This window comes from Ovis aries, chromosome 15, assembly GCF_016772045.2.
Source record: "Ovis aries strain OAR_USU_Benz2616 breed Rambouillet chromosome 15, ARS-UI_Ramb_v3.0, whole genome shotgun sequence".
In the NCBI taxonomy this organism is placed as follows: Eukaryota; Metazoa; Chordata; class Mammalia; order Artiodactyla; family Bovidae; genus Ovis; species Ovis aries.
The window spans coordinates 34,807,516-34,821,281 of NC_056068.1; the positions used below are offsets into that span (position 1 = coordinate 34,807,516).

At 47.0% G+C, this 13,766-nt stretch overlaps 1 protein-coding gene across 4 annotated transcripts in view; it reads left to right on the top strand.

The window, feature by feature from the left end:
• ABCC8 (ATP binding cassette subfamily C member 8) overlaps positions 1–13,766 on the top strand; it is an 81,162-nt gene that overhangs the window by 23,754 nt on the left and 43,642 nt on the right. For all 4 annotated transcript variants that reach the window (XR_006056342.2, XM_015100983.4, XM_042233013.2 and 1 more), the window contains exons 8-10: positions 2,898–3,053; positions 8,703–8,837; positions 9,158–9,320. Coding sequence is in view for 3 of the 4 variants with exons in the window: in XM_015100983.4 (XP_014956469.2) it covers positions 2,898–3,053; positions 8,703–8,837; positions 9,158–9,320 (454 nt within the window). In the remaining variant the exon portion in view is untranslated. The remainder of the gene's footprint in view (positions 1–2,897; positions 3,054–8,702; positions 8,838–9,157; positions 9,321–13,766) is intronic.

Consider the following 13,766-nt stretch of genomic DNA (forward strand, 5'->3'; position numbering starts at 1 on the left):
ATGCAAGTGAGGCCTCATAATCCTTCTATAAATACTGTTTCAGGGCTCTGCTACTGGACAGTCTTCTTTGGCTACAAAAAAAGCGTCTTTGACATACCAGGATTAGACAGACTGAGTAGCCCTGATGGTAAGGAATCTGCTTGCAATGCAGGAGACCCAGGTTTCAATCCCTGGATTGGGAAGATCCCCTGGAGAAGGGAGTGACAATCCACTCCAGTATTCTTGCCTGGAGAATTCCATGGACAGAAGAGCCTGGTGGGCTACAGTCCATGGGGTCACAAAGAGCTGGACACAACTGAGCGATTTCAGACCAGACCAAGATCAATTTGAGCTCTTAAGTCTCAGGCCATGATGAGAGGGACATATCTGGCCTGGTAGATCCCTGGGTCTAGGTTCTTGCTACTGCCTGCTGTGACTTCCTCCTCAGAGTCTGTTGGAAGGCTGATCAAGGTCAGGAAGGATTCAGGGACCCTTTAGGCAAGGTAGTGATGAGCCCCAGTGTTTTCGTTAGAATTTTAGTTCCACTGTTAGAATGGAGAGACCCAGTGTGATAGTTGCTTAAACAGGATGGAAGTTTGTCTTTCCCGTTTGGTCAGGACTGATACAGTCATCAGAGATCTTGGCTCCTTCTGTACTGGTGTGCTGCCAGCCTTCTCACATGACTTTGTCCCATGGTTTAATGTGACTATGGATATCGCCACTATTGTGTCTACATTTAAACCAACAATAATAAAGGTGGGACAATAGGAGGGAAGGCTGCCTTCTTTTCAAATCATGATGCAGAGATCTTCACCCATCCCGTTGGGGAGCAATTGGCCCCATGGCTATACCTAGAGAGGCTAGAAACTGTGGCTGTATTCTTGACAGGCTTTTATACCCTGCTACAAATTCTTATAAAAGAAGAGAATGGATAATGAGGGACAGCTAGCAGATTCTGCCATACCCAGCAATTCCTATGAAGTCAGTAGAACACCAAGAGGTTGTGGCTAAATCCCAAAGCTGCCTCATTCTTCAGAAATGTTCCTCAAAGTCATTTACATCGACTGGTCCTCTGGGAGCCAGGATAAGAAGCACTGCCGAAAAGGCACTAAGGAGAAGGGTATAGCCTCGGCTGGGGACAGTGTCAAGGTCCAAACTCTGGTTATCGTGGTATAGTCCATGTGGATGGCGCCCCCTGGAGTTGTGCAGTACACAACTTGTGAAGCTATTCATGACGACACTCCATCTCCAATGCTTTTTTGTTGAAAAGCAGAGCCATTTCCTCATGAAGGTCTCCATGTGAAAATAATGGAAAGATCCCAGAAAAATCCAAGACCCCTAAGACTCATAGGGGTTCAGATCTAGGAGAACCAAGCTATTGCAAGTTCAGAAAACCTTTCTAAAATCCCAACCTCTGTTCAGAGCCTTCCAGTGATAAGCAGGCACATACCACTACAAACAACAGCCAGTTTTGTAGCCAAGCAGTTTTGTAATTAAATCTACTTTCTATTTCTTTCATAAATCACACTCTAACCTAATATTTTCCAATTATGCTAAAAGAGCCAAATATGGCTTTTTAATGTATTAGCATGTAATTGTTTTTATTATACTGTCTGAATATTTTGCATGAATAAGAAAGATTAATTCATTATGTCCCCCAAAGAAAATGCTGGCATTAATTATGGGAACAGATCAGAAAAAAATTCTTCCTTTGAAAGATTTACAGAAATCTATAGATAAAGATTTATGTCTTCGTGAGTTTGAGAACAACCACAGTTCTTGCACAGAAGGTTATAAAGCAAAATTCCTGTATTGTATATAATTTTTGACATATATCAGGTTTTCATTGTGTAATTCTGTGGATGCTTGTCTTTACTTAATAATGCTTTCTTTGTTAGTTTGCTTATGTTCCTACTTCACTGAAACTAGATTTATTATCATTCTTTAAAAATCGATTGCATATAACTTAAGATAAGCCTAGATCTGCCAAAAAATGTCATCGCCATTATTTTAACCCTCAACCATGGTGTACATAAACTCAAAAAAGACAGAAGAAGTTCATGCTTTAAGCAGACCTGTCCCATGAAAAAGCCTGGCTTTACACAAAAGATGAATTAAGGGCTGGGAATCCACCTTACAACAGAATGCACAATAGAATTTCCTTCAAGAGCGGACATCCCCAGGTCATGAAGACAGAAATGCATTTTTCCTTGTTTCAGGACACATAGCCTGAAAATTGCCATCTTTCTGGGAGGCACAATTGCTCTGCACATAGAGCTTTTAGGTTCAGAGCTCATGGGAAGCCATTACCGTGGCTGTTCCTCATGTGCCCTGGAGAGACAGAACAAGGTCCTCGGGCGTGGCTGGACTCTAGATAGTGCTGGGCTGATCGACATACACATTTGTCTCACATAAGACCTTCCCAGGCTGAACCCTTGTGTTTATTTTAAGGCTCAATTAAGACAGGATTTAGCTCCAGAGCAAACCCCTTTCCCCATTGGAGAAACCACATTAAAACAGATGGCTGCCACCTTTCATCATTTTTATGGCTCTCAAGTATGTTCTCCACTGGCCTCCAGTAAATCAAGAATACAACTGGGCATGAAAATCTGCTTTTAAGATTTAAAAGCCAATTAAGTCCTGTCTCCAAGGGAAAGGTCTTGCTTGCTGGGGATTCCTCATGGGAATGCTGCCTCTCTGACTTGCTTGGACTGTAGTCAAAGCCCTTTACCTCTCTGAGCCTTAGCTTCTCCACTTATAAAACTGGAACAGTCTCACGGTGCCCTTTACAGGGCTGCTCTGGGGCTCCATGGGGGGATGCCTGAAAAGCCCCTGGCACTTTAGAGACACCTGGCATCTGGAGAGGTGATTAGGGGGTTGATGATGACAAATGTGAAACACCCTACTCTCATTTCCAGACCAAGATTTACAATAAAATTATGCACCTGTCCACCTCCAACCTATCCATGGGGGAAATGACAGCCGGGCAGATCTGTAACCTGGTAGCCATCGACACCAACCAGCTCATGTGGTTTTTCTTCTTGTGCCCAAACCTCTGGGCCATGCCAGTACAGGTAAGCAATATGTGCTTTGTTGGGAGTTGGGAGACACAAAATTGGAGTCTGCTGGTGCATGCCCGGTGGCTAAGAGCCTGCCATTCCATTCCATGTTTGCCTATACCTTTCACCTCCTTGGGATCTGCATGGGTGTATCCATGTATCCTGGGTGTCTACACTGCCTCACACTCTCCAAGGGGTCTAGGTGTCTCTCTTGATAATCAAAGAAGGCAATGGTTACTAAGACTTTAAGAGTGCAGCCAACCTTAAAAAAAAAAAAAAAACTGAAGGATAATCATGTGTAGAGCACTTTCACATTAAAGTTGTGTTATAGCAAAGTACTTACTTACATTGAAAAGTGTTCATGATGTGTTTTTAAGTGTGTTTTAGTCATGTATCTAAAAGCATGATGTGTTTTTAGTATTCACAGTGTGCTTCCTGCTAAATTGGAATACACTTATGTATGCATTTGCACAGATCCACACAGGAAAAAAAGAACTAAAGGGCCTCGTGGGGGCTTACAAATGATTTTTTAAAGAAATGAATTCTTTTTATTTTTTCACTTAAATTTATTTATTTTTTATTTTGCAATATTGTATTGGTTTTGCCATACATCAACATGAATCCGCCACAGGTATACATGTGTTCCCCATCCTGAACCCCCCTTCCACCTCCCTCCCCGTACCATCCCTCTGGGTCATCTCAGTGCACCAGCCCCAAGCATCCAGTATCATGCATCGAACCTGGACTGGCGATTCGTTTCATATATGATATTATACGTGTTTCAATGCCATTCTCCCAAATTCTTTGTAAAATCTTATTTATTTTTAGCTGTGCTGAGTCTTTGTTGCTGAGCAGGCTTTTCTCTAGTTGCGGTGAGTGAGGCCTACTGTTCACTGCATTGCACAGGCTTCTTATTCTCATGGCTTCTCTTGTGGGCTATCGTAGTTGTGGCGTGAGGGTTTGGTGGTTGCAGCTCCCTGGGCCTAGAGCACAGGCTCAATAGTTGTGGTGCACGGGCTTAGTTGCTCCACAGCACGTGGGATCTTCCCAGATCAGCGATTGAACCCATGTCTCCTACATTGGCAGGTGTGTTCTTTATCACTGAGACACCAGGGAAGCCCTGCAAATTTTTAATTTATTCATTTATAAATTCTCCAATAAGCCTGTTTTAATTTTGGAAATCTTAAACATGGCATTTTCTAAAGCGAGACAACTTTTGAGATTGGCTCTGCAGGAGGCGCACTCTCCTCCAATAGAATGAGAGTCCTTGGCGTGATTTACTGATTCCTGGCCTCATCTGCTCCTTCTCCCATCCTGAGCTCTTCCACCACAGAGTCTGTGACCCCTGTCCTGTGCCTGGGGGTGAATCTTCATTCTGGCGCTCAGGTCAAAAGCCAAAATCCCAGATCCATTCCCAGAGAGTCTGCAGGCCCCCTGGGTTCAAGACACATAACCTATCCTGAACCTTAGTTTCTTCATCTGCGAAAAAGGGGACAATTCCTACTCTCTGGAGTTGCTCTGATGATTCAGTTAGATAATGTAAGCAAAGCAGCAAGCAGGGAGCCCGACATAGAGTGTTGTTTAGTCGCTCACTCATGTCCAGCTCCTTTGCAACCCCATGGACTGTAGCTCGCCAGGCTCCTATCTGTGGAATTTCCCAGGCAAGAATATTAGCATGGGTTGCTGTTTCTTTCTCCAGGGAATCTTCCTGACCCAGGGATCGAACCCACGTCTCCTGCTTAGCAGGTGGATTCTTTATCACTGAGCCACCTGGGAAACTCAAAGTTTTCATTTAAGAGACACTAAAGGAAAATAGAAGATGCTTGTATAGGGAGGCAGCTAGACAAGACTGGAAGAAGTGTGTTAGTCACTCAGTCATGTGACCCCATGGACTCTATCCCACCAGGCTCCTCTGTCCATGGAATTCTCCAGGCAAGAATACTGGAGTGGGTTGCCATTTCCTTCTAGACAAGATTGGATGTAGGGCAGAAAATCTGATGGTCCTTTTTATGGAAACAGGCTTATATGCTATCCCCCACTTACTCACTCCCAGACCCCTGTGCCCCCTCTGCTCTGCTAAGATTTACAATTTTGTCTCTTCTCATTTTACTTGTTTTCCCTTGAACAGCTCATTTCAGGAGATTTTGTCCACTGCTACAAACTGCTACAAACTGCTACAAACCTGTTACTATTAGTAATAGTTTTTATTGCATATGGACCATTGCTAACAATACTAATACTAACTAACAGCTAATAACCCCTGTGCCTGGCCTGTCCAGCCTCTCTCACTTGTGTAACTAACCCTCACAACATAGTGGGAGGAAAGTTAGGTAGGAATCTTTACCTCCACTGATTACTTGCTGCTGCTGCTGCTGTTTAGTCGCATCAGGCGTGTCCGACTCTGTGTGACCCTATGGACTGTAGCCTGGCAGGCTTCACTATCCATGGAGGAGTGGGTTGCCATGTCCTTCCTCCTCCAGGGGATCGTCCCAATCCAGGGATTGAACCCAAGTCTCCTGCATTGCAGGCAGAGTCTTTACTGTTGAGCCACCAAGGAAGGCCCCACTGATTACTTATCTATACTTATTTATCATGAAGTATCATTTGATTTTCTAGGTTTTTTACATTTATTTTCTAACATTTATTTATTCATTTGGCTGCACTGGGTCTTAATTGCGGCACATGGGATCTTCAGTATTCATTGTAGCATGCAAACCCTTAGTTACAACCTATGGGCTGTAGTCCCCAAACCAGAGATAAAACCGAGGCCCCCTGCATTTATCTTAGCCACCAGACCACCAAGGAAGACCTTGATTTTTTTGTTTTTAATTCCTCAAAGACTGTACCTTTGCACTTAGAGCTTTGACCAGCCCTCCAGACCCAGTATTACCACCAGAACTAATATAATCCCTTCAACCAGCTCAGGATTCCATATGCAGCCTGGTTATCCACAGGGCACACGAGGCTTTTGATGGTGTTGAAGAGAGCTCAGGAGCCCCATTCCTTCATCCCCAAAGGCTCTCCCTGATTGGAATCTTTTTTTGATTACATATGCCTTTTAAATAACACTTTCATTGAGATATCATTCACCCATTTAAAGTGCACAGTTCAGTGGGTTTTAGCATGTTCACAGAATTATGCAACATCATCATAATTTTAGAACACTTTCATTACCCCAAAAAAGAAACCCATACCCATTGGATGAGTCACTCTTCATGCTTGCCCCCAGCTCTACACCGTCACTGATCTACATATACTTCTTTTATATAATTTTTATTGGTGTATAGTTGATGTACAATGTTGTGTTAGTTTCAAGCATACAGCAAAGTGAATCAGTTATATATACACCTATATCCACGCTTTTTTAGATTCTTTTCCCATATAGGTCATTACTTTTGAAAACGTAATGAACCTTCTCCTCAGAAAAACAGAAGTCTATTCACATGTTTTGCCTACAATTTCGGGGGCTTTGTGGGCCCCCTGAAGATTATGGACAACTATGTTAAGGAACTTGCCCATAGTGGGGACCTCTGTGCCACCTCATCCCATGAGCATTGGAAACCCGGAGAGGGCAAGGGCCTTACCTTGGGCAACCCAGCAAGCTGGTAGCAACACCATACCCAGGTATATCCTTTCTATGGTTCCCTAGTGACAGGGTTTCCATGAGGCTTGTTTGTTTATTTTAATAAGGAGGATCAGCCACCTTGTCTCCAGCTGTATGCCAGGTATTATATATGTGCTTATCATATATGCTCATTTAATCTTCACAACCTGGAGAAGGGCATGGTAACCCACTCCAGAATTCTTGTCTGGAGAATCCCGTGGACAGAGCAGCCTGGAGGGCTTCAGTCCATAGGGTTACAAAGAGTCGGACGTGACTAAAGTGACTTAGCATGCAATCTTCCCAACAGTTCTGCTAAGTGGGCAGTTAAAATCACCACTTTAAAAATGAAGAAGCTGAGACTCAAGATTTCACAGCCAGTAAGTGCTGGGACTGCATTCAAACTCAGGACTCCCGACTCTTGGACTGTGATCGCCCCACTACTATACGAGATTGCTCTCCTGGCCTGTGACTAGGAGATAAAATAGTCTTTTTATTCCCCACACTCGCTTTGCGCACTCCAAATCCCTGTTTTCTGGTGTGTTCTTCCACGTGGTCCATTCAGACCCCTGCAGAAGAACAGAGCAGACAGAGGGTCTGGGGAGCATGACATGGGGTGGGCGAAGTGTGAGGATGAGCCCGGCGGCAGCAGTGGTCACATCCCCAGCAGCTGCCAGCCTTGGAGGTGGTGGTGGGTACAGATACCTACACCCAGCTGGGGCCCTGGGAGTGCTCTGGGAGTGCCCTAAGAGCTTTTGTGGTGTCCATCTTTAATCCAAGCTGCTGAACGACACCCTGATTGCCTCCAAATGAGGATGCCAAGGATAATTTTCCAGAATGATGTTGGGAGTGGGTTCTAGCAAGAGTAGGAATGTTCCCTAATGTGCTCCTCTGCCCGCCCGTGCCAGCACTTAACATCAGTTAAACACTGGGAGGTAGGTGGTGAAGGGGTCATTTACCAGCCCCTAAGAACATGCTAATGGAGGAGGCTTTCTGTAATTAATAGATATTACAGGGTCAGCCACCCACTCCTCTGTCCTTGAGATGGTACAGGAGCTTTGTGCCAATTTGATGAGGGCTCAGGCAGTGCAGGGCCAACCTAACCTTTTTTTTTCTTTTTAATTAAGGAAGACAGCACATCTGTTCTTCTAGAATAAGCCCTGAATTTAGAAGTGTCTGCCTTTGAAGGCAACCTGCGAAATTGTCATCTTGAGGCTTTGGGGGCTGGCAAGAGTAATTTACACTTCTCATCCATATTCAGAAGCCGGCTGTCACTTACATAAAGCGAGAAGCAGAATGAATTCTCTTTTTAGAGAATACCTACCAGATTCATTAAAGATTAAAGACAGCAGGAACATTAGACTAAAAAGTAAACTCTCAGACCCTGGACTGGTCTTGTCGGGCACAGATGCAGTTCTTTTCCCCTTTCCTCAGGTATCACTTTTTTCCAATAGCGTGAAATATCAACTTGATAAGCAGCAAACTGCACAAAAGGTACCGTCACTCTTTGTGCAGCCTCAGCTCTGAGACGGACTTGCATCTGGAAGGTAGACCTGGAGAGAGTGAACGCCTCAGTCAAGCTTATAGATAAATGTAGTTAGTTGCCAGTCCAGAGACTCTCTGATTGTGTGCGAACCCATCATATTAATCCCTCCTTCTGAAATCACACTGTCGCACCTCCTCTTCTTTCTCCCAGGAAACTTTGGAAGGCTGGACACCAAGGCATGTCCCACTTTAGGGTAGTGGGGTTGGGGAGGGTGGAGTGCAGACTTTGTCAGTACCCCCTGGCAGGGGCTTCCCTGGTGACTCAGTGATAAAGAATCTGCCTGTCAGTGTAGGAGATGCAGGTTCCATCCCTGGGTTGGGAAGAGTCTCTAGAGAAGGAAATGGCACCCCACTCCAGTATTCTTGCCTGGAAAATTCCATGGACAGGGGAGCTTGGCGGGCTACGGTCCACGGGGTCGCAAAGAGTCAGACATGACTTAGTGACTGAACAACATCAACACGACCTGGCAGGGCAGCCCTCAGGTCAAAGGGAACTCATCTCCATGACCCTCCCTCAGATCATCGTGGGTGTGATTCTCCTTTACTATATCCTCGGGATCAGTGCCTTAATTGGAGCGGCTGTCATCATCGTGCTGGCCCCTGTCCAGTACTTCGTGGCCACCAAGCTCTCCCAGGCCCAGCGGAGCACGCTGGTAAGTATCCACAGTGTGCATGTGGCCGCCTCCCCATCCTTCCCCCACTCGTCTCCCCTCGTGTTGGTGGGTCTCCTCACTCTTCCCCCGCGTGCTGCCAAACAGCCCCTCACACATCCACACTGTGACTGGCCTTAAGCAGGTCACGTCAGCTGTCCAGACTTCAGTTTCTTTGTGAAATAGGGTTCATGCAGGGACATTCCTGTGGGGACAGAAGCGGGGCATCATCTGTAAGACGGCGAGGGCATTGACTCAGCTCCTTCCTCTTGGGTGGGATGGGGGCAAAGGAAACCCTCCTCTGACTTGGGGACTTCTGGCAGGAGTACTCCAATGAGAGGCTGAAGCAGACCAACGAGATGCTCCGTGGCATCAAGCTGCTCAAGCTGTATGCCTGGGAGAACATCTTCCGCACGCGGGTCGAGATGACCCGCAAGAAGGAGATGACCAGCCTCAGGGCCTTTGCCGTCTGCACCTCCATCTCCAGTGAGTACCCTCCGCCTCTGCCAACCAGCCAGCACTGTGTGCTGCTGCCTACATGCCAGGATAGGGTGTCAGGGCTGGAAGAGGAAGTAGGGGTGCAGAAGCAGGAGACTTTGGGACCATCCCATCCAGGGATGATCAAACTGTCTCTTAGAGCTGCCAGAAAGCAGTGTTCTCAGCCATTGATCCAGCAACTGTATTGATAGCCTGCCACATGCAGGACACTGGGCTGGCCCTCAAGATACAGTGATGAGAAAGACAGATGTGGTCTTTGATGTCTTACTAAGCTGATATGTTATTGAGAGGCATCAATAAGTGAATAAATAACAGCAGTTTTGAATTCTCTCAAGTGTGAGGACTTTTTTTCAATAAGTCAGGCTGAACTGCCACTGCCCTAAGGGAGCTACAAGGAAGCTTTTGTCTCCCTGGAGCCATAGGAGTGAGAAGTTTTCTCTTTAAAGAACAAAAGCTCAAACTTGAGGTACTTACAGGTATAGGGACTGAATTTACATTAGCCAAGTGGTTTGGGAAGCCCAAATCCAGAAAATAGAGAAAAAAACCCAAAACGCATAAAACTCTTATGGTCCCAGAAGATAGACATATTAAAACCATTTTCCAGAGAACATAGGACTCCAGTGGCAAACATTCCTGTTAAATAATGAGTTAATAATAAAGAAATTAAAATCCACCAGAAAAGATGTACCATCAGAGTGAAAGTCAGCAAATGCAAAAAATAGAATTAGTTCTTCAGTGCTTAGAGATGATAGAATAGTTTGAAAGAGATAATAAAATATATGTGTTAAAATAACTAAAGAGCTAAAGGAGGGCACAAGGCAAAACAGTGACAAGAAAGACAAAAGAACTTCTCAAAATTAGAAATTCACTTATTGAATTCAGATGGTCCCTTGTCAGAGTGAGCATATAGAGGTCAGTTTAAGTTTATCTCCACAGTTGGTCTGGTAGCTCCAAGGACTCACCTCCTTGCAGTTACTGCCCAAGTACATAATCAGGATGTAGATACTTAGCAGCTAGAAGACCCCATACTGATTCCCTGATCTGCCCAGTTTAAGAGCCATTTTGGTAGGAAGGGCTGAGGGGAAGCCCCCAAAGAAAAAATTATAAGGGCAAGAACTCAGTGTACAGGTTAAATGAATTCACATAACTGAAGAGGGGATTTGTGAATAAAGATATATCTGTGGAAATTACACAGAATGTGGCAGGGATAAGTAAATGGGAAATGTTTTTGCAAGTTGGGAGAACCATTTTACAGATGGGAAATTGAGGCCCAGAGTGGGTATCTCCCTGAGGTAACTTCTGAGGTTAATAGCATGGCTCAGACTAGATTCTCTGGAATCTCTGAGACTCTCAGAGCTGAGCACCTAAATGAGGTGAAGAAAACTTAGGACACAATGGAACACCGTTTTCAGGCTGTGGTCTCTGAATGGAAGAGAAGCAACCTAGAATGGGCTTTGATGGGAATGGGAAACAAAGAAGGAAATTAGGAGAGAGAGACACTACCACCCCCTCCGCCAGCTGAAGCTGGTTCTTTTGGTGTGCCAGGAAGAGACATATGTGTGGGCATGCCAGCAGTGGGCAGCAGTGGAGGGTGCACTGTGTTTCCCGGAGAGGCACGGGGGAATGAGATGGGATTCGGGTCATCTGTGTGTTCCTGGCAGTCCACTGCCTAGAGAGAGGGTCTGGCGGGGCAAAGTGGCCTGCATTCAACCTGAAGGTTCTCACAGGGCAGGGCTTGCACTGACACCTCCTTGTGTCCGCCCAGACAGCACAGGACAGATGGTACCCTGGTCCATGCAGCAGTGACCAGGCCATCCACCATCATGGCACCAGCCATGGCATCTTTCTGCAGGAAATCCTAAGAGCTGATTTTCACAGAATGGAGAGATGAGCATGACAGGCTTCCTGGACTCCTCACCGAGACACTCCAGGTTCCTCTGCCATGACCCCGTGGCCTCCTCCTGGACTGAGCGCTTGATCAGTTCAGTTCATTTGCTCAGTCATGTCCAACTCTTTGTGACCCCATGGACTGCAGCCCTCTAGGCTTCCCTGTCCATCACCAGCTCCCGGAGCTTACTCAAACTCATGTCCATCGAGTCAGTGATGCCATCTAGCCATCTCATCCTCTGTCGTCCCCTTCTCTTCCTGCCTTCAATCTTTCCCAACATCAGGGTCTTTTCAAATGAGTCAGTTCTTCTCATCAGGTGGCCGGAGTATTGGAGTTTCAGCTTCATCATCAGTCCTTCCAATGAATATTCAGGACTGATTTCCTTTAGGATGGACTGGTTGGATCTCCTTGCAGTCCAAGGGACTCTTGTGAGCACTTGATAGAACAGGAGAAATTGGGAAGAAGCCTCTGGGGAGCTCAGGGAAACCAGTGTCCACAACCCCAGGCCTTCTTCACCTGTCTATCAGCTCTGCCTACCCCTGGGCCTGGCCATGGTAACAGTAACCCACACTGTTTTCTGCTCCATGAGTTACAGACACCTGGCTTCCAGACACCCCATCGGGAGGAACAGCTGTTGAGGCAGAGGAGGGCTTCTCCCTCCAACAAGAATGTGGCAGGGTGGAGTGGGGCAGGCTCACTGTTGCTACAGTGGGAGAGAGAGAAGGGAAGCAGTAAGGAAACTGGGGGCACCAAGTCCCCAAGATTCCCGGCAGCAAGGTAGAGGCAGCCTCGTACTGTATAGACAGGGGCATGTGGGAGCTCCTTTGCATCTAGGAAATGTATGCTAATTTCCTGTGATCGGAACTGCATCCCGCTGGGACATGGCTTCCTATGTAAACAGCATTATAAGATGCCTAGGTTTCCGGGCTAGCCCAATGAAGCCTGTCTAATAAATGCTTTTTGTCCTATGGGCCCCCTCAGGGCTTGGGGCAGGAGGACCTAGGGCAAGGAGACTGCTTATTGTCCAGAGCTGAGATGACTCTGGAAGGAATCAGGGGCTCTGGAGCTATGCAGGGGTCTGCCCAGGGCCCCTAGCCTGTCCAGTACTTGGTGACTTAGAAAGATAAACAGAGCAGCCGAGGCTGGTCCATGGGAGAAGGCGGAGAGGGGGACAGGAAAAGCCCTCGGAGAGAGAGAGCTTGGAAAGCCAAGTGCTGCTCGCTGGGTGCTCATCCTTCCTGGGATGGGTTTCTCTGTGTTGGTTGATGGTGGGATGGGGAGAGACAGGTTAGGGGCCCTGCCAGCCTGCAGTTATTGGCTTTGAGTGTGTTTTCATTTACGTCCTCCTGGACTTCCTGCCTTCTGCTCTCTGTCACCTGGAATTAGGACACAGGTGATTAGGCTTGAGGTAATGGGGCATCTTTCATTCTTGCTTCTGGCACCAACCATGGGGTCCTGGTGCCGCAACGAAGCCCTGGAGTCACATTTCCTGATGGGGCCCATCGGTGGTGCTGCCTGCTGGGTTTTCAGTCTGGTCATCGTACACCAGGCAGTCAGACTGTCAGGCAGACAAGGTTACCTCTGACACTCTATCTGATGGTCTCAATGTCAGCATCACTGAGATCTTCTGTGTGTGGAGCCCTGAGCTGGTGCAGGGCAGGTCAGCACAGGGGGGTGACAAGGAAATGAGTACCGTTTCCCTGCTATCAAAATCCAGAATGGGTATTTCCTCTTGAAGAAAAACAGGTGTGAGTTACTCAGATGGCACTGAGCGAGCCCTGCCCTGTGTTAAGCACCCAAGAAGCCAAAAGATGTGCTCTTCTCACGGAGTTTATACTCTGCTGAGAAGTCAGGGCTCACGTACATGAGACAGTGTGGCTGGGAGTTCTCAACCACAGGAGCTGCTCTGCACTGGCTGCTCAGCGAGCCTGACTGCACTAACTCTCACAACTCCGTGAGTTGTGTGCCCCTGTTGTCCCATTTTACAGCAGGAAAGACTGAGGCTCAGGAAAGTGAAAGGACTCTCTGAGGTCCTCAGCCAATAAATGGCAGAGAATAGAGAAGAAGGAAGCCCATGTGGACAGGGAGTGCACACAAAGCTTCATGCAGGAGGAGGTTTGGCTGCAGCTGGCAAGGCCAGTTTTTAGTAAGTAGAAGACCAAGTGAGGAAAAGCGGGGGTGAGTGCTGTGCCCACTCCTCTTAGAAGTCAGTCCCACCCTTGTTTTCTTGCAGTACCCACGTAGCTCTAGGTGTCCAGTCCACCCATGAATTGGAGAACAAGCTCTGCAGAGGTGACAGAGGGTCCCAGGCCCTAACCATCATCCAGCTGACATGCTGCTCATTCATTCTGTCCTTTGTGCAGCGCTCATTCCAGAGCCTTCTCTCTCTTCCAGACTCTACTGAGGCCCTGGGCATTAGAGAGGAGCTGCCTGGCCTTTGCCCTCCGCGTCTTGTGGGAGACCATGACGTGAACAGGGGCCATGCCTGTGGTCAGTTCTAAATCCCCCGGGTTTGCTTTCATGGTGCACTCCTGGCCCTGGCCTCG